This window comes from Cetorhinus maximus, chromosome 23 (genome assembly GCF_964194155.1).
Source record: "Cetorhinus maximus chromosome 23, sCetMax3.hap1.1, whole genome shotgun sequence".
In the NCBI taxonomy this organism is placed as follows: domain Eukaryota; kingdom Metazoa; phylum Chordata; class Chondrichthyes; order Lamniformes; family Cetorhinidae; genus Cetorhinus; species Cetorhinus maximus.
In genome coordinates this window covers 30,930,953-30,956,037 of record NC_135901.1, presented here as the reverse complement: position 1 = coordinate 30,956,037, position 25,085 = coordinate 30,930,953, and the positions used below count along the sequence as shown (strand labels likewise).

Genomic DNA, 25,085 nt, shown 5'->3' with positions numbered 1-25,085 from the left:
CTCATTCGACTCATCGGGACCTGAATATGATCAGCCTTTGAATCTGGAAGGAGAAATGTTTGTCTGTTCTGTCTGCTGTCTGCTTGAAAAGGTTTTAAACATCAGTGTGACTGGAAAAACACCGAGAACACACACCCAAGTGAGAGACTGACTATGGGACCAACTTTAACCAGTTACGCAGCTTGAGAAAAACATCACCCTTCACAGCGGGGAGAGACTGTACACGTGTTCTGTGTGAGCACGAGGCTTCAACTGATCGTAGAACCTGGAGAGACACAAGAACACGTTCATCATGGAGAAACCATGGAAATGTGGGGACTGTGGGAAGGGATTCAAATATCCATCTGCGTTGGAAACTCATCGGCGCAGTCACACCGGGGAGAGGCCGTTCACCTGCTCTGAATGTGGGGAGGCATTCACTCAGTCGTCTCACCTGCAGTCACACCAGCGAGTTCACACTGGGGAGAGGCCATTCACCTGCCTTGAGTGTGGGAAGAAATTCAGTCAGCTATTCAGCCTACAATCACACCAGCGGGTTCACACCGGGGAGAGGCCGCTCACATGTTCTGAATGTGGGAAGGGATTCAGTAATTCATCCCACCTGCGGAGAAACCAGCGAGTTCACTCTGGGGAGAGGCCGTTCACCTGCTCGGAGTGTTGGAAGGGATTTAGTGATTCATCCTCCTTGCTGATGCACAAGCGAGTTCACACTGGGGAGAGGCCATTCACCTGCTCTGAGTGTGGGAAGGGATTCGCTCGGTCATCCTACCTGCTGACAAACCAGCGGGTTCACACCGGGGATTGTCTCATCTGTTCTGAACGTGGAAAGAGATTCACTCGGTCATGCGACCTGCTGGCACACCAGCGGGTTCACACTGGGGAGAGGCCATTCACCTGCTCTGAGTGTGGGAAGGGATTCAGTGATCGATCCACCCTACTGAGACACCAGCAAGTTCACACCAGGGAGAGGCCGTTCACCTGCTCTGAGTGTGGGAAGGGATTCACCTTTTCATCCGAGCTGCTGACACACCATGACAGTCACACCGATTAGAGACCTTTTAGATGCTCTGACTGTGGCTGTTGATTGTGTGAATTGAGGTCAAGTATAAACGGGTGGACATCATGTATTGGATCATTACTTGAGCACATACAAGGAGACCCTTACTGACATAGAGTGGAGTCAAGTCAGGAGGTATATAACTGTAATGTTTCACTCGGTGAATAAATCTATACCAAGTAAAGATTGGCTCCAGTTTCTTCCTTCACCATCAGGCTGTCAACATTATAACATGGTAACAGAGAATGCTTGTCTAATGGTGAATGTTGGTAACTAGAGGAAAATAAAATATTAAACAGAGGCTTACAACCCGAGTAGCTTTTGTTAGAAATGGCTGAAAGCAAGTGGAAATTGTCAGGGTCTGATTACCCGCTGATGTTCTCAGAGTCTGAGCCACACGACCAGTGGAAGAATGAAGTGGAGATGTGGACACGGGTTACGTCCCTACCGAGGAGGAAACAAGGTCTAGTCTTGGCATTGTCACTTCTCAACAAAAGTAAATTCAGAAGCAAAGTATTTAGTGAGCTGGATGCCTGTCAGTTGGATACTGATGAAGGTTTGGATCTTCTATTCGGGTTCACTGATGAGATTTAGAAGAGAGATGATCTATTGGATGCCTATGAAGCATAGTTGGACTTTGACAGGTTTCGAATGAGGGTGAAAGCATCTTTAGCAGATCTGGATATCACAACAAAAGACAGGATTGGAACAGCACTAATAGATGAATGACCCCAGGAATGATCAGGGAACAACTAACAGGTGTTTCAGGTCTGACTCAAAATATCATTATGTGATGAACTGCCCAAAGTGGAAAATGAGGGTCTTCGAAGTGACACATTCTGAGAATTCTGAGGCTGAAGATGATGATGATGATCACTCTGTAGGAATTGTACTAGTCACAAGGAGATTTGATCCAGTGATGAGTGTGTTCGTCACAGACTCATTCAACTGTACTGTGTTAGACAGTGGCTGCACCTCGTCAGCGTGTGGATCAGTTGGTGAAAACGTTACCCAGATTCACCTCATAGTGAGGATCAACACAAGGTTAAGGAGTGTGAAAGTTTTACTTGTGTGGGTTTGGTGACGTCAACATATTGAAGTCACGAGAGAATTTTAATCTCAATTCATTGTTTTATCCCCACCTTATCCTATTTTCAATCTTAATACCCACCAACGTCCCCAGCTAAACCCCCGCCGCCCCCCCCACCCGCCTTCCCGCCCAGGCAATCTGTCACGTGCTCATGTTGTTCTTTACAGAGTGCTTACCCTTGTCCGGCTGTTATCTCATTCTGCCTTCTATCCTTAATGTCACCATCAGCACCTCCTTTAGCCAGTACCACCACCATTAACACCCCTTTGTCCTTTTGTCCATGATATCTCTGTCAATCTCTCCTTTGCCTCCACCTGTCGCTGGCCTTCAATGCAGCTTCACCTGTTCCACCCCCTTAAACAGCATAAATTTCACCACATTTTTACTTCTCTTTAGCTCTGAAGAAGAGTCATACAGACTCAAAACGTTAACTCTCTCTTTCTCTCCGCAGATGTTGTTAGACTTGCTGAGCTTTTCCAGCATTTTTTGTGACACATTTATTTGTCTGGCTAGAAGGATAGTCTCTTTCACAACTAAAGGGGTGGTTTAAGGGGACAGTAAATTAATATAGGACAGAGATATGTCCAGTGTTGTTATGTGTTACATATTAGATATCTTATTTATGGCTCTGTAATGAAGGATATTTATTATTATTTCTAGCCTTGTGATATACTACTGTATTTATTAATTTTGCTTCCAATCTCCACCCCTCCATCATTTTCACATGGTCCATCTCTGACACTTCCCTTCCCTTCCTTGACCTCTCCATCTCAATTTCTGGTGATAGACTGTCCACCAATATCCATTCCAAGCCTACCGACTCCCACAGCTACCTCGACTACAGCTCCTCACACCCCGCTTCCTGTAAGGACTCCATCCCATTCTCTCAGTTCCTTTGCTTCCGTCGCATCTGTTCTGATGATACTACCTTCAAAAACAGTTCCTCTGACATGTCCTCCTTCCTCCTTAACCGAGGTTTTCCACCCACGGTCGTTGACAGGGCCCTCAACCGGGTCCGGCCCATCTCCCGCGCATCCGCCCTCACGCCTTCTCCTCCCTCCCAGAACCATGATAGGGTCCCCCTCGTCCTCACTTATCACCCCACCAGCCTCCGCATTCAAAGGATCATCCTCCACCATTTCCGCCAACTCCAGCATGATGCCACCACCAAACACATCTTCCCTTCACCCCCCCTGGCGGCATTCCGTAGGGATCGTTCCCTCCGTGACACCCTGGTCCACTCCTCCATCACCCCCTACTCCTCAACCCCCACCTATGGCACCTCCCCATGCCCACGCAAAAGATGCAACACCTGCCCCTTCACTTCCTCTCTCCTCACCGTCCAAGGGCCCAAACACTCCTTTCAAGTGAAGCAGCATTTCACTTGCATTTCCCCTAACTTAGTCTACTGCATTCGTTGCTCCCAATGTGGGCTCCTCTACATTGGAGAGACCAAACGTAAACTGGGCGACTGCTTTGCAGAACACCTGCGGTCTGTCCGCAAGAAAGACCCAAACCTCCCTGTCGCTTGCCATTTTAACACTCCACCCTGCTCTCTTGCCCACATGTCTGTCCTTGGCTTGCTGCATTGTTCCAGTGAAGCCCAACGCAAACTGAAGGAACAGCACCTCATCTTCCGACTAGGCACTTTAAAGCCTTCCGGACTGAATATTGAATTCAACAACTTTAGATCTTGAACTCCCTCCTCCATCCCCACCCCCTTTCCATTTCTTCCCCCTCCCTTTTGTTTTTTCCAATAATTTATATAGATTTTTCTTTTCCCACCTATTTCCATTATTTTTAAATCTATACCTTTAATGCCCTGTTAGTCTTTCCACCCCACCCCCACTAGATCAGTACCTTGAGTGTCCATTCTTAATTAGCACATTCATTTAGATAATATCACCACCTTTAACACCGCTTTGTTCCTTTGTCTATGACATCTTTTATCTGCTCCTATCACTGCTTGCTTGTCCCTACAACCACCAACCCCCCCAACTTCTCTCCCCCCACCCCCCCCTCCACCTTAAACCAGCTTATATTTCACCCCTCTCCTAATATTACTCAGTTCTGTTGAAGGGTCATGAGGACTCAAAACGTCAACTCTTTTCTTCTCTGCCGATGCTGCCAGACCTGCTGAGTTTTTCCAGGTAATTCTGTTTTTGTTTTACTGTGGCTACATTATTCATTTCCAGCCATACAGTCATTATGGCACAGAAGGAATCCATTCAGCAACTTGAGTACTCTCTGTCGAGCAATCCCATTACTCCCATTCCTGTTCTATATCCCCGTGACCTTGCAAGTTTATTTCCTTCACATGCCCATCCAATTTCCTTTTGAAATAATCGAACATCTCCAATTCCACCATCCTCTTCGGCAGCCAGCTTGTTTTCATGGCTGCTCACTACTTTAATAAAGTCCTTACTGACATTGTTCATGAATCTTTGATCAAGTAATACAGCACTGTGTATTAAACACATTTTTAGTCCAGAATCTATACGTATATGTATCTATTCAGCCCTGCATCAAGATTTTCAGGTCTTTGTATCCTGGACAGGAAGTGGTGAGCATGGATCTGTTTATCAGCATGAATCAGCACCTTCAGGAGAATTTGGAGGGTATATATTCGGTACAGCAGAATGAGAAAGGAGGGAGAGTGTGTGGGATGGAGATTTACATGTTTTGGGGAACGAGAGAGGAAAGAATGTTCCATAGAAAATAGAAATGTCTGTTCTGCATTTCTATCCTGTACTGACAGTGATGACTTTTGTAAACATCTTTTGCAGGATATTAGAAGAGGAGGATTTTCAGACAGAAAACCAAACCTCACATCAAGATCTGACAGAACCACTTGATTCATTGGGACATGAGTGTCATCAGCCTTTAAATCAAGAGGGAGAAATGTTTGTCTGTTCTGCCTGCATCAAATGATTATGAACATCAATGTGACTGGAAAAGCACTGGGACACACACACCCGCGTGAGAGTGTTTCCAGTGCACTGACTCTGGTAAGAGCTTTAACCAGTTACACAGCCTGAGAAAACATTGCACCATTCACAACAGGGATCTGTGTTCTGTCTGAGGACGAGGCTTCAACTGATCACCGAACCTGGAGAGCCAGAAGGACAGCCACATCATGGAGAAACCATGGAAATGTGGGGACTGTGGGAATGGATTCAAATCTCCATCTGCGCTGGAGATTCATCGACGTAGTCACACTGGAGAGAGGCCATTCACCTGCTCAACGTGTGGGAAGTGATTCAGTAATTCATCCACACTGCACGCACACCAGTGAGTTCACAGTGAGGAGAGGCCGTTCACCTGCTCTGAGTGTGGGAAGGGATTCACTTGGCAATCCCACCTGCAGACACACCAGCAAGTTCACACTGGGGAGAGGCCATTCACCTGCTGTGTTTGTGGGAAGGGGTTCATTCATTCAGGCAACCTGCAGACACACCAGGGAAATCACACTGGAGAGAGGCCATTTACCTGTTCCGCGTGTGGGAAGGGTTTCAGCGATTCATCCACCTTGCACAGACACGAGGAAACATGAGCGAGTTCACACTGGGGAGAAGCCGTTCACCTGCTTTCAGTGTGGGAAGAGATTCAGTCATTCAGGCAACCTGCTGAAACATGAGCGAGTTCACACTGGGGAGAAGCCGTTCACCTGCAGTCAGTGTGGGAAGGGATTCACTTGGTTATGTAGCCTGCAGACACACCAGCGAGTTCACAGTGGGGAGAGGCCATTCGGCTGCTCTTTGTGTGGGAAGGAATTTAGTGAATTATCCACCCTAGGGAAGCACCAGCGAGTTCACACCGGAGAGAGACCGTTCACCTGCACTGAGTGCGGGAAGGGATTCACTTGGTTATCCAGCTTGCTCAGACACCAGCGAATTCACAAATGATTACAAGGGTTGGGTTCTACTGTTATTGTTGCTGTTAATCACATCCAGGACTGAATCATGTTTATTCTGACTCTTGGTGAAGTGGGAGGGACAGAGGGCTTCTTCCTGCTGTTGTCTGACAGGTGGTTTTGAGCAAAGAAAATTGAACAGAATTTTGACAATGTTAGAGAAACCGTATTCATGGAAGAATTTAAAAACCACATTTCATGAGCTATCAGGGCATATCTGCAGAACCCGTAAGGTTTTTAATATAAGGGAAGCTGCTGTTTTAGCTGTTGGCTATGATTTAACCCACAGACGCCTGGCTGGCAGCAAACCACAGGTTGGAAAGGTGAGTCATATGAGAATGAACAGAACTTGTGGTGAGGACAGTAGGAATGAAAAAAGGGATTCTCCCCAGGGTGGTAAAAAAATCTAGTGGAGAGCATATTACTGAGTCAGAATGACTAACATGTTTTCACTGTCATAGAGTTGGACATTTAAATACAGCTTATTGGAAATTAAAAACTAAACCAGTGGCATTGGTGAAAGTGGCTGGTGTTTCTCCATAGAAGGTTGTACCAGAGAGGGAAGCTTGTGAGAAATCAATACCTTCTAATGTATTTACCATTGGTGTAGAGACATGAGAGATTATGAAGGATTTCTATTTGAAGGGGAAGTCACTCCCAGAAAGAGCCTGAAAGATTCTTATCCTGAGAGCTAGTGGTTTAGCTCAGTGCTAAATATTTAGACTTTTCTTCACAAAGCTCACTAAATAAAAATGTATTGGTACGGGGTATTGATGGGGAGTGTGTGACTATCCCATTGTTTAGAGTGAATTTAAACTATCCTTTAGTAAAAGGCTCTGTTATTGGTGGTGTTATTTCTAAATTACTGATTACAGATATAGATTTTATATTTGGGAATGATTGAGCGGGTGCTATTGTTTTTCCACTTACTGGGACTGCGTTCACAGTTCAGAAGGTGTTTCTGAGAGTAAAAAGCCGTTGCCTATTGATGACCCAGTTAAGCAACAAACTGATATAAATAAAGATCCTGATGTACCCACCCGAGTACTGGACAGTGTAGAGTCAGGAAAAGTGCCTGAAGCATTTCAAGATAAAAGTCCACCACAGAAGGGACTAAGACCTCAAAGTAACACTGAAGGATTAATGACCCCTAACACTGAATTACATGAAGCTGCCAGTGCTGAGGCAGAACAAGATATAGGAGCAGCAGGTTGGGATGGGCAATAAATGCTGGCCCAGCCAGTGCAACCCACATCCTGTGAATGAATAAAAGAAAAGTTCAGGCAAATGGACAGTTCACAAAAAAATACATTTAAAACTCCAACATGATCAGAATGAAGTAGTTTGTGAGCGACGTGGAAGATTCAAAAGCTAGAATAAAGATGAAAGTCCAGAATGAAGAAGCTGTCGACATTGCTGGAAAGGAATGAAATAAAACTGGGTCTGAATGGGCACACCTTTAACAAACCTTTGGGATATTCCCAGGAACAGAAGTGAATGAACCTTCAAGATATTGTTAAGAATAAGGGAACTCGTTGGGAGAGGTTAAAACGTAGAACTGGGTTCATAGCATAAACTATAGTGTTCAGTTCGTAGTGCTGGTTTTTAATATTCTTTTGTTTTTTTATACAGTAAAGTTTGTTTTTGTTTGAAAACGTGGAATCTTGTGGTGTAATTCTTTCAGTTATCACTGGGTGTTCAAACTTCTCTTTAAACGTTAACGGTCCCGACCGGGATTGTAACAATCTGCACAAACGATATTTCAAAACAAATCCAAGAGGCAAAAATACAATTTTCCTTACTTTATACAGAGCATTATTACATTGTAAGACATCTGTCTTCTAGGATCCCCAGTAATTTCTTAGCTTGACCATTTCTTTTTATGAAACAATCTGATAATTGATGACAAAAAATGGAACTAATTGTAGTCCCTTCTAAAGCACGAGGGCTATCGCCCGGCACAGAGGCTAATTTGGGATTTCTCTTATAGGCCATTTGTTAGGGACTATACCCTCCAACCATCTGAAGTGAATTCTTTACATGAATCGTCCATGTCAGTGCAGTTGTCAACTTGCAGTTTGGCTGATCAGCTAAGATTTTTTACAGCATTTCATCGATCATCGCGTGATTCCTTTCACGGAGTCTATTGCTGAAAGGACTTTCAGCTGTGGTGTTCATGACCATAATGTTCATATTTTCACACACGTCTCTAAACTCGTCATTAGCAAATTTCCCCTCCATTATCAGTCAGAAGCTTAGCTGGTGCCCCAGGTCCAGTGCCTATCCATTTCCCCATGACTTGGTCTATAATCTCCCTTTTGTCCTTGCCATGTATTATTGGAGAAAGACTAAATTGGGTTACCATGTCTATAAAGTGTAGAATGAAAATATTTCTGTCTTTGTCCCATCCCTTTAGATCCATGGCAACTACCTGGTTAAAGTCACGTACCAAGGGAAGGTTTCCAGTAGGATGTGACAGCATTCTCCGATACTTTTTACACATTTCACACTTTGCACTTATCTCTTCTATGAGACGCATATACTCTTTGTCAACCACCCCTGCATTAATGAGCAGGACTTTGAATCTTTGACAGGAAGGGTGAACAAATTGTCTGTTTAGCTTTAAAATAATTTGTTTTTTTTACTCTGATTCTTATCATTGATACTATTAATCCTTCTCAAACACTCTGATTACAAACATTGTTAAGGGGAGATGACAATGCCCTGATTGAGTAAACTGCAGATCCACTGACTTTCCAAAAACAATTGCCTTATCTTGCTCCATATCCAGTTGCATTTGTGCCATTTTCATGCAAAGTTTACTCAACAGTAAGGGTACCTCACTAGAGACTACAGCAGCCCTGATAAAGTGGCTGACTCCAGCTAATTTGCAAAAATCCCCACTCTTTTTAGTGACTTCAATGTGTTGACATCACCAAACCTAAACAAGTAGAACTTTCATACTCCTTAACCTTGTGTTGATCCTCACTATGAGGTGAATCTGGGTGACATTTTCACCAATCTGATCCACATACTGTCGAGGTGCAGCCACTGACTAACACAGCACAGTTAAATGAGTCTGTGATGAACACAATCATCACTGGATCAAATCTCCTTATGACTAGTACAATTCCTACAGAGTGATCATCATCATCTTCAGCCTCAGAATTCTCTGTATCATATGTCACTTCGAAGACCCTCATTTTCCACTTTGGGCAATTCATCATATAATGATATTTTGAGTCAGACCTGAAACACCTATTAATTATTCCCTGGTCATTCACCTATTAGTGCTGTTCCAATCCTGTCTTTTGTTGTGATATCCAGATCTGCTAAAGATGCTTTCACCCTCATTCGAAACCTGTCAAAGTCCAACAATGCTTCATAGGCATCCAATAGATCATCTCTCTTCTAAATCTCATCAGTGAACCCGAATAGAAGATCCAAACCTTCATCAGTATCCAACTGACTGGCATCCAGCTCACTAAATACTTTGCTTCTGAATTTACTTTTGTTGGGAAGTGACAATGCCAAGACTAGACCTTGTTTCCTCCTCGGTAGGGACGTAACCCGTGTCCACATCTCCACTTCATTCTTCCACTGGTCGTGTGGCTCAGACTCTGAGAACATCAGCGGGTAATCAGACCCTGACAATTTCCACTTGCTTTCAGCCATTTCTCACAAAAGCTACTCGGGTTGTAAGCCTCTGTTTAATATTTTATTTTCCTCTAGTTACCAACATTCACTATTAGACAAGCATTCTCTGTTACCATGTTATAATGTTGACAGCCCAATGGCAAAGGAAGAAACTGGAGCCAATCTTTACTTGGTATAGATTTATTCACTGAGTGAAACATTACAGGCATATACCTCCTGACTTGACTCCACTCTATGTCAGTAAGGGTCTCCTTATATGTGCTCAAGTAACGATCCAATACGTGATGTCCACCTGTATATACTTAACCTCAATTCACACAATCAACAGCCACAGTCAGAGCATCTAAAAGGTCTCTAATCGGTGTGACTGTCATAGTGTGTCAGCAGCTCGGATGAACAGGTGAATCCCTTCCCACACTCAGAGCAGGTGAACGGCCTCTCCCTGGTGTGAATTTGCTGGTGTCTCAGCAGGGTGGATTGATCACTGAATCCATTCCCACACTCAGAGCAGGTAAATGGCTTCTCCCCGGTGTGAACACACTGGTGTCTCAGTAGGGTGGATCGATCACTGAATCCCTTCCCACACTCAGAGCAGGTGAATGGCTTCTCCCTGGTGTGAACTCGCTCGTGTGTCAGCAGATGGGATGACTGGGTGAATCCCTTCCCACACTCAGAGCAGGTGACTGGCCTCTCCCCAGTGTGAACTCACTGGTGTGTCAGCAGATCGGATGACCGGGTGAATTTCTTCCCACACTCAGGGCAGGTGAACGGCCTCTCCCCAGTGTGAAACTGCTTGTGTATCAGCAGTTCGTAAGACCGAGTGAATCTCTTCCCGCATTCAGAACAGACGAGCCAGTCCCCAGTGTGAATTCGCTGGTGTGTCAGCAGGTAGGGTGCCTGAGCGAATCCCTTCCCACACTCAGAGCAGGTGAACGGCCTCTCCACGCTGTGAACTCGCTTGGGCATCAGCAGGGAGGATGAATCACTAAACCCCTTCCCACACTCCGAGCAGGTGAACGGCCTTTCCCCAGTGTGAACTCGCTGGTGTCTCCGCAGGTGGGATGAATTACTGAATCCCTTCCCACACTCAGGGCAGGTGAACGGTCTCTCCCCAGTGTGAAATCGCTGGTGTGATTGCAGGCTGAATAACTGACTGAATCCTTTCCCACACTCAGGGCAGGTGAATGGCCTCTCCCCAGTGTGAATTCGCTGGTGTGACTGCAGGTTGGGTAACTGAGTGAATTCCTTCCCACACTCAGAGCAGGTGAATGGCCTCTCCCTGGTGTGACTGCGCCAATGAATTTCCAACGCAGATGGGTATTTGAATCCCTTCCCACAGTCCCCACATTTCCATGGTTTCTCCATGGTGTGGGTGTCCTTGTGTCTCTCCAGGTTCTACGATCAGTTGAACCTCGTGCTCACACAGAACACGTGTACAGTCTCTCCCCACTGTGAATGGTGATGTTTTTCTCAAGCTGCGTAACTGGTTAAAGCTCTTTCCACAGTCAGTCTCTCACTCGGCTGTGTGTGTCTCAGTGCTTTTCCAGTCACACTGATGTTTAAAACCTTTTCAAGCAGACAGAACAGACAAACATTTCTCCTTCCAGATTCAAAGGCTGATCATATTCAGGTCCCGATGAGTCGAGTGAGTCTGTCAGATCTTGACGTGATGTTTGGTTTGAGATTGCTGTCTGCAAATCCTCCCCTTCTAATATTCTGCTAAAGAAGTTTACAAAAGTCATTATTGTCAGTATAGGATAGAAATTCAGAAGACAATTCTAATTTCTGTGGAACATTCTTTCCTCTCTCTTTCCCCAAAAGCAGTAAATCTTCATCCCACACACTCTCACTCCATTCTCACTCTGCTGCACCCAAGATACACCCAACATTACTGCACTAAAAATGTGTCCAATATTCAGTGCTCTATTACCTGATTAGACATACATGGTTTCTGTGGGGATGAACTTTATTTCAACAGCCAGTGGTGATGTCCTGGAACCCACTGCCTATGAGGGTGGTGGTTCCAGAGACGATCAATAATTTCTAAATGAAATTGAATTAACACTTGAAGCAAATGAACATGCAGGGGAACGGTGGTATAGAAGGGGAATGGGATTGACTGGATCGCTTTACAGAGAGTTGGTATGGACTCGAGTTGTCAAATGGACTCCTTCTGTGTCAGAATTACTCCATCATTGGAAATATATTAAGTAGCTACAGTACTGTCCTCCAAGACTAGAAGGATAACAAATGAACTTTATGACAAAACTATCAATAATATATCTAAAGTTTCCCCCGTTACAGAAGTATAATAATTTTCATAATATTATTCTGGTTCATTGTCGAGTAGGTTTATGAGTGTGAGCATGGATGGTTCTCTCTGTGTGGAGTCAGGGAAACTACAAGCTTGAAATTATGAAAAGAAGTTAGGTGTAGAAATGTACTTGAAATGCTAATGAGTAAACATCAGTGGGGTCCTAGCATGTACGGTGTGAAGGGAATTTGCATTTCTAATGAAGTGAAGGGGTTGTTTGGATTTCAAAGGGATGTTAGGATTTTTACAACTCGCCAGATGAGCATTGAGTTCATTTTTCCCAAAGGTTACTGATAATATTGGCACTTTACAGCCTTCCGGACTGAATATTGAGTTCAACAACTTTAGACCTTGAACTCCCTCCTCCATCCCCACCCCCTTTCCGTTTCTTCCCCCTCCCGTTTGTTTTTTCCAATAATTTATATAGATTTTTCTTTTCCCACCTATTTCCATTATTTTTAAATGTATTCCACCCATCGTTTATTTCACCCCACCCCCACTAGAGCTACCTTGCTTCTACTGCTCTCCACTCTTAATTAGTACATTCTTTTAGATAATATCACCACCTCCAACATCTCTTTGTTCTTTTGTCTGTGACATATTTTGGTTATCTCCTCTTATCATTGCTTGCTTGTCCTAACAACCCCCCTCCCCTTCTTTCCACCACCCCCCCCCGCCACTCCCCACCCCCCACCCCCCACTTAAACCAGCTTATATTTCACCCCTTTCCTATTTCTACTTAGTTCTGTTGAAGGGTCATGAGGACTTGAAACGTCAACTTTGCTCTTCTCCACCGATGCTGCCAGACCTGCTGAGTATTTCCAGTTATTTCTGTTTTTGTTTTAGAGCTGGATAGAGGGCCAGTGATAGGTGGAGATAACCAAAAGATGTCACAGACAAAAGAACAAAGAGGTGTTGAAGGTGGTGATATTATCTAAGGAACGTGCTAATTAAGGGTAGAAAGCAGGACAAGCAAGGTACAGATAGCCCTGGTGGGGGTGGGTTGGGGTGAAGGAATCAAAAAAGGCTAAAAGGTAGAGATAAAACAATGGATGGAAATACATTTTAAAATAATGGAAATTGGTGGGAAAAGAAAAATATATCTAAATTATTGGAAAAAAGGGGGATAGGAAAGGGGGTGGGGATGGAGGAGAGAGTTCATGATCTAAAATTGTTGAACTCAATATTCAGTCCGGAAGGCTGTAAAGTGCCGAATCGGAAGATGAAGTGCTGTTCCTCCAGTTTGCATTGAGCTTCACTGGAACAATGCAGCAGGCCAAGGACGGACATGTGGGCATGAGAGCAGGGTGGGGTGTTGAAATGGCAAGCGGCAGAGAGGTCTGGGTCATGCTTGCGGACAGACCGAAGGTGTTCCGCAAAATGGTCACCCAGTCTGCGTTTGGTCTCTCCAATGTAGAGGAAACCGCATTGGGAGCAGCGAATGCAGTAGACTAAATTGAGGGAAGTGCAAGTGAAATGCTGCTTCATTTGAAAGGAGTGTTTGGGCCCTTGGACGGTGAGGAGGGGGGACGTAAAGGGGCAGGTGTTGCACCTTCTGCGGTTGCATGGGAAGGTGCCATGGGAGGGGTTTGAGGTGTAGGGGGTGATGGAGGAGTGGACCAGGGTGTACCGGAGGGAACGATCCCTGCGGAATGCCGCCAGGGGAGGTGAAGGGAAAATGTGTTTGGTGGTGGCATCATGCTGGCGTTGGCGGAAATGGCGGAGGATGATCCTTTGAATACGGAGGCTGGTGGGGTGATAAGTGAGGACAAGGGGGACCCTATCATGGTTCTGGGAGGGAGAGGAAGGTGTGAGGGCGGATGCACGGGAGATGGGCCAGACACGGTTGAGGGCCCTGTCAACCACCGTGGGTGGAAAACCTCGGTTAAGGAAGAAGGAAGACATGTCAGAGGAACCGTTTTTGAAAGTGGCATCATCAGAATGGATGCGACGGAGGCGAAGGAACTGAGAGAATGGGATGGAGTCCTTACTTCCAGGGTGTGAGGAGCTGTAGTCAAGGTAGCTGTGGGAATCAGTAGGCTTGTAATGAATATTGGTGGACAGTCTATCACCAAAAATTGAGACTGAGAGGTCAAGGAAGGGAAGGGAAGTGTCAGTGGTGGACCACCTGAAAATGATGGAGGGGTGGAAATTGGAAGCAAAATTAATAAATTTTTCCAGGTCCAGACGGGAGAACGAAGCAGCACCGAAGTAATCATCGATGTACCGGAGAAAGAGTTGTGGGAGGGGGCCGGAGTAGGACTGGAACATGGAAAGTTCCACAAAGCCCATAAAGAGACAGGCATAGCTGGGGCCCATGCAGGTACCCATAGCCACACCTTTTATTTGGAGGAAGTGAGAGGAGTTTAAGGAGAAATTGTTCAGTGTGAAAACAAGTTCAGCCGGACGGAGGAGAGTAGTGGTGGATGGGGATTGTTCGGGTCTCTGTTCGAGGAAGAAGCGGAGAGCCTTCAGACCATCCTGGTGGGGGATGGAGATGTAGAGGGATTGGACGTCCATGGTGAGGAGGAGGCGGTTGGAACCCGAGGACATCACTGTGCAGCAGAGTGATTCTATTGACTGGTTCGGAAAGGGTTCCATTGTCGACGTCACAATGAGGAAGTTGGACAATGAGCTTCAGACTAAAACTTCCTCCTCTGGGCAACATCTGGGAGGAAATCAATGTTTCCCCCTTTCCATTTCTTTTCTCATTCTTGGGGCAAATTGTTAACTTGCAGGAACCGAAGGGAAAGGAAGTGAATCCAGGGAGGGTGCAGACTCTAGAAAGGTTGGCCCCCTCTCTTAAAGACATTGACATCCTTTGCTCCCTCAGATTGACACATTTATTTGTCTGGCTAAAAGGATGGTCTCTTTCTTAATGTTCACAATTAAAGGGCTGGTTTCCCCAGGAGATGGCTGACATTTAAGGAGACAATTTCAGGGCAATTAACTGTCCTGTATTTTAAGGGATTGCTCCTTATTTTGCCTTTTGCCCTGTATTTCTCGGACAGCCTGTGGGAAACTGATCCCGGGAATCTCCAGGGTGAGTTTGAGTGGTTCGATTGGGACTGCAAGTGAGTGAGTTGGCCAGCAGAGAGATGATGATGTTGTGACTAAACAAGATAAGTTGTAAGTTTTAGTTTATTTTAAACCCCACCCCTCTCACTATTATTGTCTCAAGACCCCTCCTCCTCACCACCTCTCATATTGAAACCCAAACCCCCATTCAACCTGCTCTCACGGTCACCAGCATCCCACCACCACCCACTCCCCCACCCATGACTCCAACCCCACGGATTCATTCTGTCATCTCACCTGCAGAGACACCAGCGAGTTCACACCGGGGAGAGACCATTCACCTGCTCTGAGTGTGGAAAGGGTTTTAGTGATTCATCCACACTGCTGACTCACCAGTGGGTACACAGCGGGGAGAGACCATTCACCTGCTCTGAGTGTGGGAAGGGATTCACTCGGTCATCCTACCAGCTGGCACACCAGCGGGTACACACTGGGGAGAGGCCATTCACCTGTTCCGTGTGTGGCAAGGGATTCATTTTCTCATCCCACCTGCAGAGACACCAACGAGTTCACACTGGGGAGAGGCCGTTCACCTGTTCTGAGTGTGGGAAGGGATTCACTTGGTCGTCCCATCTGCTGAGACAACAGCGAGTTCACACCGGGGAGAGGGCGTTCACCTGCTCTGAGTGTGGGAAGGGATTCACATGTTCATCCGAGCTGCTGAGACACCAGACAGTTCACTCAGTCCTTTTAGCTGCTCTGACTGTGGGTGTTAATTGTATCAATTGAGGTTAAGTATATACAGGTGGGTGTCATGGATTGGATAGTTACTTGAGCACAGATAAAGAGACTCTTACTGACATAGAGTGGAGCCGAGTCAGAAGGTACCTGTAATGTTTCACTCAGTGTATAAATCTATACCAATTAAAGACTGGCTCCAGTTTACTCCTTCACCATCAGGCTGTCAGGATTATAACATGGTAACAGAGAATGCTTGTCTAATGGTGAAGGTTGGAAACTAAAGGAAAATAACATTTCAGACAGAAACTTACAATCTGAGTAGTTTTTGTGAGAAATGACTGAAAGCAAGTGGAAATTGTCAGGGTCTGATTACCCGCTGATGTTCTCTGAGTCTGAGCCACACGACCAGTGGAAGAATGAAGTGGATATGTGGACATGGGTAACATCCCTACCAAGGAGGAAACAAGGTCTGGTCTTGGCATCGTCACTTCCCAACAAAAGTAAAATCAGAAGCAAAGTATTTAGTGAACTGGATGCTGGTTGGTTGGATACTGACGAAGGTTTGGATCTTCTATTTGGGTTCATTGATGAGATTTACAAGAAAGATGTTCTAGTGGATGCCTATGAAGCACAGTTGGACTTTGACAGGTTTCGAATGAGGGCAAAAGCATCTGTAGCAGATCTGGATATCACAACAGAAGACAGGATTAGAACAGCACCAATAGGTGAATGAACCCCAGGGATGACCATGGAACAGTTAACCGGTGTTTCAGGTCTGACTCAAAATATCATTATGTGATGAACTGCCCAAAGTGGAAAATGAGGGTCTTCGAAGTGACACATGATACAGAGAATTCTAAGGCTGAAGATGATGATGATGATCACTCTGAAGGAATTGTACTAGTCACAAGGAGCTTTGGTCCAGTGATGAGTATGTTAGTCACAGACTCATTCAACTGTTCTGTGTTAGACAGTGGCTGCACCTCGTCAGTATGTGGATTAGATTGGTGAAAATGTTACCCAGATTCACCTCGTACTGGGACTGACACAAGGTTAAGGAGTATGAAAGTTCTACTTGTCTTGGTTTGGTGATGTCAACGCATTGAAGTCACTAAAAAGAGTGGGGATTCCCTGCAAAATAACTGGAGTCAGCCTCTTCATCAGTGTTAACTGTTAGACTTCACCCCAATGACACATTTGTGTAATTAATAAGGCTTATATTACCAAATTGTACTGTATGTAAGCTTAACGATGAACAGTCTTCAATTGCCTGGCTCTTTCAGTTCCAGATACTGTAATGTAGCTTTAGAAGTGGCTCCAAGCTGATTGGCTCAATTTAATGTGGGGAAATGAGGAACACTTTTCCCATGGGCCGAGTCACAAATATTTGTTTAAGAAGTTGTTAGTTTTGTTGAACAGCTGCACCAACATGGGTTAAACGTTACAAAGTTACCTTCAAAAAGGTCCACTTGGTACCTCGACTCCATGCCGACTCTCTGTAGAGCAATCCAGTCAGTCCCATTCCCCCTCTATATCCCCGTATCCCTGCAGGTTTATTGCCTTCAAGTGCCCGTCCAACTTTCTTTTGAAATCATTCATCATCTCTGATTGCACCACCTCATAGGCAGCGAGTTCCAGGTCATTCTCACTTGCTGTGTAAAAAAAACTTCTTCCTCACATCCCCCCCACATCTCTCACTTAAAACCTTCAACCTGTGTCCCCTCGTCCTTGGCGTGAACAGCTTTTCTTTGCCCAGCTGATGTAAACCTGTCATAATCTTGTCCACCTCTATCAAATCTCCCCTCAACCTCCTTTGCTCCAAGGAGAACAGTCCCAGCCGGAACAAAGAAATAAGATATGTTCATGCCTGGAATAAAATGGGAATGTTTACAATTCCACTGGGCAGTGAAGGAATTGGAATAACTCACCTTGGGTGTAGTTGAATGGAACAGATCAATCTGGTATCCATGTAGATTCTAGTGAAATTCAGGGAAGTGTAGACAAGATGAATAAGTCGATAGCTTTCTCTTGGAAATGTTTACATCATTTGCCTCTGAACCCTTTTTTAAAAGAAAACCACAGCTAAAATCCTGGCCACTACCTGAAATATCGGGACTGCACAGAGTGAGATTAGCAAAGCTCTTGAGGCAGACCCACCCCAACCCCCACACACTACCCCCCCAACCCCCCCATGAACTTCAGATAAGATAACATGAAAGTCAAAAAATGTCTGGTATGCTATTGGGATACCAATGTACATGCATATGTGATTTGTTAGATGTTAAGCAACTAATAGAAGGAAATTCATGGTGAAATACATGGAAGAGTCCCAAACATACACAGCGACTTGACAAACAGTATGACATGGAATGGTTAATGTGGCCAGAGGAATGAGACAACATTTTGATGTGATCAGGGCACTGACACACGCTCCAGAGAGAAACTGACTTTAAAACAGTCAGTATAGAATTAAAGACACCAGTCATGGTTGAAAAGTGAATAAAACTAAACTGAAAGGGATAAAAAAATTGTGGATTGGGACAATGGAAGGGCTTGGGAGAAATAGTACTGAGTGACAACTTTCCACAAGTTTGTCAGGGGTAAGGAGAGAGCTGGAGAATCTTTTACATCCAGGCTTGATCTGCTGCTTGAAGCCTATGTCCTTATGTACGAGTAACCTAGAACTCACAGCGCTCCTTCAGGAGAAAAGATCGAGTAGATGTTACCCCAGGCAGGGCCAGAACAGAACTGGAAAATAACGGAGTGAAATTGAGTGAGGTGCCGGAGAGAGTTCTCCTCCCCTTCAAGGTTTGGATTGTAAGAATCCTGGGGGACCCCCTACTTCGGGTTTTCTGGCTAATTAGTGAACATTTAATTAATAACTATGACTGGCTGTGCAATTATTTTAAATTTGATTGTTACACTTCTCCTGTTTTTATTCCTGTTGTGATTACTCTCTGGGTGAGGATGGTTGACAGGTGACAGGATGGGATATTGTGGTTTGGGTCTTCATTGACCAAATGTTTTATTGATCCAAAAGGTGTAAAAGGGGCCAAACTTCAGCAGAAATCTGGCAGAGCTGAGAACAGACGACTTGCTATGTCGCCTGGGATGAAACATTTAAGTTATGAAGAGAGGTTGGATAGACTTGGGTTGTTTTCGTTGGAGCAGGAAAGACTGAGGGGCGACTTGATTAAGGTGTACAAGATTTTGAGGGGCATGGACAGGGTGGATAGGGAGCAACTGTTCCCCTGAGTTGAAGGGTCAGTCATGAGGGAGCATAAGTTCAAGGTGAGGGGCAGGAGGTTTATGGGGGATGTGAGGAAAAACTTTTTTACCCAGAGGGTGGTGACGGTCTGGAATGCGCTGCCTGGGAGGGTGGTGGAGGCGGGTTGCCTCACATCCTTTAAAGAGTACCTGGATGAGCACTTGGCACATCATAACATTCAAGGCTATGGGCCAAGTGCTGGTAAATGGGGTTAGGTAGGTAGGTCAGGTGTTTCTCACGTGTCGGTGCAGACTCGATGGGCCAAAGGGCCTCTTCTGCACTGTTTGATTCTGTGAACAGGGAGATGAACAGCTCCCAGAGGACAGAGAAAACAAGAGTGCCTTGAATCCTAGACGACACATGGGTGTCAAGGCCACCATGTTTTCACTGCTTGGCATGGGAATGCTGACTCCCTGTACCGGGGACGGAGCGTGGGAAGCCAATTATTTCAGAGTTTGATGTGGCTTTGGCAGGTACAGGTGATTCAATGACAGGTTTTGTAATTGGTCCGTTCAAATGTTAGCTCGGCAATGATTGGGTTAAATCAGTCTTCATAGACTTTGTGATGTAAAAAAGTATCAGAAGGGATTCCCCGAGCACAGAAATTTGTAGAGGTTTTACATATTGCATTGACTGGTGCCATGGTATCTGGGGCAGACCAGGGAGCATTTACGTGGAGATGGTGCTTCTACCCAGAGTGTAATGGTAATGCTGCTGCACTTTGATACTACTGCTCAGACATGAGCATGTGTCAGGTCTTCTTTATACTGAATAAAATCTAACCACTGTCACCAATAAGAGTTATCACTGTGAATCAATCCAGAGTTTGTAAAAAGGGGATAAAGGGTTAATTGACTCGCTGAACTCCATTTTCTAACATCGCTGTGTCAAAAATAAAATCTCATCTCCCCCTCTGGCTCCTTTGCCAATTACCTTAGAGGGACTCACTTTCTGTTAAAGAGCCTGCAAACCCCTCTCACCCACTTTCCCTAAACTGCAGAAATCTAATCATGAAAAGTCCAGAAAAATCAAATATTTTTACTAATAAAAGTTTATTAATGAAATTAAACATGGTTAAAAAAAACAGAAAATTACTTGAGGATCAAAGACAACCAGAGTAAAAGGATGTGCACAATGTTCTGGACCCAAATGGTTTCTCTTCAGCTCCTCTGTAACCTGGACACAGGGGCACTGGACCCTGGGGCTCATGCCACCATCAACCCACCTTGCCCCTCCCCTACCACAAATGATATATTGAGACATACATGAGGGAGAAAGGAATGGAAGGATATGCTGATGGGGGTAGATGAAGAGTGGTGGGTGGAGGCTCATGTGGAGCATAAATACTGACAATTGAGCCAACTGGCCTGGCCCTGTGATGTATACTCAATGGAACAGAGACAAATGTGTTTAATTTAGAGCTACCTGTAGTGGTAGGAAAAACACCATTTACTATACAGGATAAAATAAATGTCCTTCATCAGCTTTTGTGGGTCATTTCAGTGGAAGTGTGCACTCCCAGGTTCAAAGAGCATCAGCCCACTGGAAGCAAAGTCGTGAGACCGGCCAGTCTAGCAGAAAGAAACCCTCTGACTCTCCCACTTCACCAAGTGTCAGAATGAACATAGTTCAGTCCTGGATGTGTTTAACAGCAGCAATAACAGCAGAATCCAACTCCTGCAATCACTTGTGAACTCGCTGGTGCTTCTGCAGGTTGGATAACAGAGTGAATCCTTTCCCACATACGGAGCAGGTGAACGGCTTTCTCCCGGTGTGAACTCGCTGGTGTCTCCGCAGGTTGGATGAATCACTGAATCCCTTCCCACACTCAGAGCAGTTGAATGGTCTCTCACCAGTGTGAACTCGCTGGTGTGTCTGCAGGTTGAATATCTGAGTGAATCCTTTCCCACACACCGGGCAGATAAACGGCCTCTCCCCAGTGTGAACTCGTTTGTGTGCCTGCAGGTTGGATAACAGAGTGAATCCTTTACCACACACAGAGCAGACGAACGGCCTCTCCCCAGTGTGAACTCGCTGGTGTCTCAGCAAGTAGCTTGACATAGTGAATCCCTTCCCACACTCCGAGCAGATGAATGGCCTCTCCCCAGTGTGAACTCGCTGGTGTGTCCGCAGTGTGGATGAATCACTGAATCCCTTCCCACACTCAGAGCAAGTGAAAGGCCTCTCCCCAGTGTGAATTCGCTGGTGTGTCTGCAGGTGGGATGACTGAGTGAATCCCTTCCCACACTTGGAGCAGGTGAACGGCCTCTCCCCAGCATGAACTCGCTGGTGTCTCAGCAGGGCAGATGAATCACTGAATCCTTTCCCACAGTCAGAGCAGCTGAATGGCCTCTCCCCAGTATGAACTCCTTGGTGTCTTTGCAGGGCGAATAAATGACTGAATCCCTTCCCACACACAGAGCAATTGAATGGCCTCTCCCCGGTGTGACTGCGTCGATGAATCTCCAGCTCAGATGGCGCTTTGAAACCCTTCCCACAGTCCCCACATTTCCACGGTTTCTCCATGGTGCGGGTGTGCTTGTGACTCTCCAGTTTCGAGGGTCAGTTGAAGTTTCGTCCACACTGAACATGCATACGGTCTCTCCCCACTGTGAGTAGTACAAACAGGTGGTGCAACTGGTTAAAGCTCTTTCCACAGTCAGTGTACTGGAACACTCTCACTAGGGTGTGTGTGTCTCGGTGCTTTTCCAGTCGCACTGATGTTTGAAACTATTGAAGCAGACAGAGCAGACAAACATTTCTCCTCCTGGATTCAAAGGCAGGTGATATTCAGACTTCAGAGAAATGAGTTGCTGGATCAATCTTGATGTGATGTTTGGTTTGAGTTTTCTGTCTGCAAATCCTCTCTTCTAATATCCTGTAAAAGGAGTTTACAAAAGTCATTATGGTCAGCACAGGATAGAAATTCAGAACAGACAATTCTAGTTTCTATGGGACATTCTTTCCTCTCTCATTCCCAAAAAGCTGTAAATCTCCGTCCTACACACTCTCCCTCCATTCTCACTCTGCTGTACCTCATATACACCCTCCCAATTCTCCTGAAGGTGCCGATTCATGTTCATCAAGAGATCCAAGCTCACTGCTTCTTGTCCCAGATACAGAGACGTTTGGCAACTCACTATATAGGAGGGTAGAGGAAGCAGAGATGATCGATAGTTTCAACATGAAATTGGACTGGATGAATTAAATTCATTTGAAGGATTATTTGACCTGGAACTCGCTTCCTCGAGGGATGCAGAGATGATCAATGATTTTGAAATGAAGTTGGATGAACACATGAAGAAATAAACTTACAGGGGAATAGGGATATCGAGGGGAAATAGGACTGACTGGATTGCTCTACACTAAGTCAGCATGGACTTGAGTTGCTGAATGGTCTCCTTCTGTGGCATAATGACTCTGTGACTGGAAAGATATAAGGCAGCTACAGTACTATATTACAAGACTGGAAATAATAATAAATGCATTTTATTACAGAATCATAAATAATTTATATTAAATATGTACCATATAACAAAACTAGAAATATCTCTGTCCTATATTAATTTACTGTCCCTCTAAATGTCAGCCATCTCCTGGGGAAACCACCCCTTCAATTGTGAACATTAGGAAAGAGACCATCCTTTTAGCCAGACAAATAAATGTGTCAAGCTGAGGGAGCAAAGGATGTCAATGTCTTTAAGAGAGAGAGAGAGAGACCTGGGCCAACCTTTCCAGAGTCTGCACCCTCCCTGGATTCACTTCCTTTCCCTTCAGTTCCTGTAAGTCAACAATTTGACCCCAGAATGAGAAAAGAAATGGAAAGGGGGAGAAAAGAAAGTGTTTTACTCACAGATGTTGGGCACAGGAGGAAGTCTTCGTCTGAAACTAATTGTCCAACTTCCGCATTGTGACCGTCCACAATGGAACCCTGCCTGAATCAGCCAATAGGAATCACTCTGCTCCGCGGTGACGTTCTCGGGTCCCAGCCTGCAGGCCAGGCGCGCGGACACGGGAGCCCCGCCCCCCATCCATTGTTCCCCCTCCCCCTCCCCCTCCCCCTCCTCGAGCCAATGTTTCCAGGAAACCGGCTGAAGGCTCCGGCCAGAGCGAGAAGCCGCTCAGGGAACACGGGAGAGGGGAAGCTGCGCATGTGCGGGGGAGACCCGCCTCTTCCCGTCATGCTGAGGGGCTGACCAATGGGAAGAGTTGAAGGACCGGAAGGACTCTGGTCCTCCAGCCAATCATAGCGCGGGCTTTGTGTGAATAAAGATTGAGCTTCACACAGACTAAAACTTCCTCCTGTGTCCAACATCTGTGAGTAAAACACTTTCTTTTCTCCCCCTTTCCATTTCTTTTCTCATTCTGGGGGAAATTGTTGACTTGCAGGAACTGAAGGGAAAGGAAGTGAATCCAGGGAGGGTGCAGACTCTGGTAAGGTTGGCCCAGGTCTCTCTCTCTCTCTCTTAAAGACATTGACATCCTTTGCTCCCTCAGCTTGACACATTTATTTGTTTGGCTAAAAGGATGGTCTCTTTCCTAATGTTCACAATTAAAGGGCTGGTTTCCCCAGGAGATGGCTGACATTTAAGGGGACAGTGAATTAATATAGGACAGAGATGTGTCTAGTGTTGTTAGATGGTACTCATCAGATATAATATTTATGGTTCTGTAATAAAGTACATTTATTATTTTTTCTAACCGTGCGATATAGTACTGTAGCTATGTTGTATATTTCCTGTCACAGAGTCATTACGGCACAGGAGGAGTCTATTCGGCAACTTGAGTCCATCTCGACTCTCCATCGACGAATTCAGTCAATCCCATTCCCCCTCTATATCCCCATCCCCCTGCAAGTACATTTCCGTCAAGTGTCCATGAAATTTCATTCTGAAATCAGAGATCATCTCCAGTTCCACCATCCTCAGATGAACTCAATTCCAGGTCATGATCACTCACTCCTAATTACAGTTCTTTCTTCCATCCGCCCATAACTCTAATCATGCAATACATATTACATTATATTACACACGTTTGTATTCCAGTAATATGACCATGTATATGACTCGCAGCTCTGTGTGCTGGACTGACAGTGCTGAACACGGATCTGTCGATTAAGATGAATTTGCACCTTCAGGAGAATGAGGAGGGTGTATATTAGGCACCGCAGAGTGAGAATGGAGGGAGAGTGTGTGGGACTGAGATTTATAGATTTTGGGTAACAGGAGAGGGAAGAATGTTTCATAGCAACTAGAATTGTCTGTTATGAATTTCTGTCTTGTACTGACAGTGATGACTTTTGTAAACTCCTTTTACAGGATATTAGAGGGGGGGGATTTGTAGACAGAAATCTGAAACCAAAAATCACATCAAGATCTCACAGTCATTCAATTCATCAGGACCTGAACATAATTGATCTTTGAATGTGGAGAAACATTTGTCTGTTCTGTCTGTGGGTAAAGATTCTAAACATCAATGTGACTGGAGAAGCACCAAGACACACACAGCTGATTGAAAGTATTCCAGTGCACTGACTGTGGAAAGAGCTTTAACTAGTTACACAGACTGAGAAAGCATTACCATTCACAGTGGGGAGTGACAGTTCACATGTTAGGTGCGTGTATGAGGCTTCAACTGATTGTCAAACACGGAGAGACACAAAGATACCCACACCAAGGAGAAACCATGGAAATGTGGGGACTGTGGGAAGGGATTCCGGAACCCGTCTGTGCTAGAAATTCTCAAACCAAAATTCACGTTAGCATCCGACAGAATCACTCGATTCAGCAGGACCTGAATATCATTGGCCTTTGAATCTAGAAGGAGAAATATCTGTCTGTTCTGTCTGCTTCAAAATGTTTCAAACATCAGCGTGACTGGAAAAGCACCGAGACACACACACCCGAGTGAGAGTGTTTCCAGTGCACTGACTGTAGAAAGAGCTTTAACCAGTTACACAGACTGAGAAAGCATCACACCATTCACAAAGGGGAGACACCACACATGTATTGTGCGTGTGGATGAGGC

At 45.3% G+C, this 25,085-nt stretch overlaps 5 protein-coding genes and 1 long non-coding RNA gene across 9 annotated transcripts in view; 2 read left to right on the top strand and 4 right to left on the bottom strand.

Annotated features, from left to right (window-relative positions):
- LOC144697437 (uncharacterized) overlaps window positions 1-22,941 on the bottom strand; it is a 50,365-nt gene extending 27,424 nt beyond the window's left edge. The window contains 3 exon segments of the mRNA XM_078569414.1: window positions 10,086-10,543; window positions 10,709-11,436; window positions 22,912-22,941. Of these exon segments, the coding sequence (XP_078425540.1) occupies window positions 10,086-10,543; window positions 10,709-11,082 (832 nt within the window). The 5' untranslated portion in view covers window positions 11,083-11,436; window positions 22,912-22,941.
- The window catches only part of LOC144697120 (uncharacterized), a 432,856-nt gene that overhangs the window by 313,421 nt on the left and 94,350 nt on the right, over window positions 1-25,085 (bottom strand). For 2 of the 3 annotated variants that reach the window (XM_078568951.1, XM_078568953.1), the window contains exon 3: window positions 20,064-20,600. The gene's annotated coding sequence lies outside the window, so the exon portion shown is untranslated. Of the gene's footprint in view, window positions 1-20,063; window positions 20,601-25,085 lie in introns of those variants that run through there. The other variant, XM_078568952.1, reaches the window with a different exon arrangement.
- Window positions 1-25,085, top strand: part of LOC144697359 (uncharacterized) — a 226,542-nt gene that overhangs the window by 159,965 nt on the left and 41,492 nt on the right. The gene's annotated exons all lie outside the window — the stretch shown is intronic.
- The window catches only part of LOC144697094 (uncharacterized), a 391,382-nt gene that overhangs the window by 335,584 nt on the left and 30,713 nt on the right, over window positions 1-25,085 (bottom strand). The gene's annotated exons all lie outside the window — the stretch shown is intronic.
- LOC144697048 (uncharacterized) lies at window positions 136-6,142 on the top strand. The gene is made up of 2 exons (XM_078568831.1): window positions 136-952; window positions 5,702-6,142. The coding sequence occupies exons 1-2, from the start codon at window positions 293-295 to the stop codon at window positions 6,050-6,052; spliced, it is 1,011 nt and encodes a 336-aa protein (XP_078424957.1). The 5' UTR covers window positions 136-292; the 3' UTR covers window positions 6,053-6,142.
- LOC144697434 (uncharacterized) overlaps window positions 20,597-25,085 on the bottom strand; it is a 32,681-nt gene continuing 28,192 nt past the window's right edge. The window contains exon 2 of the mRNA XM_078569410.1: window positions 20,597-21,408. Within this exon, the coding sequence (XP_078425536.1) occupies window positions 20,742-21,408 (667 nt within the window). The 3' untranslated portion in view covers window positions 20,597-20,741. The remainder of the gene's footprint in view (window positions 21,409-25,085) is intronic.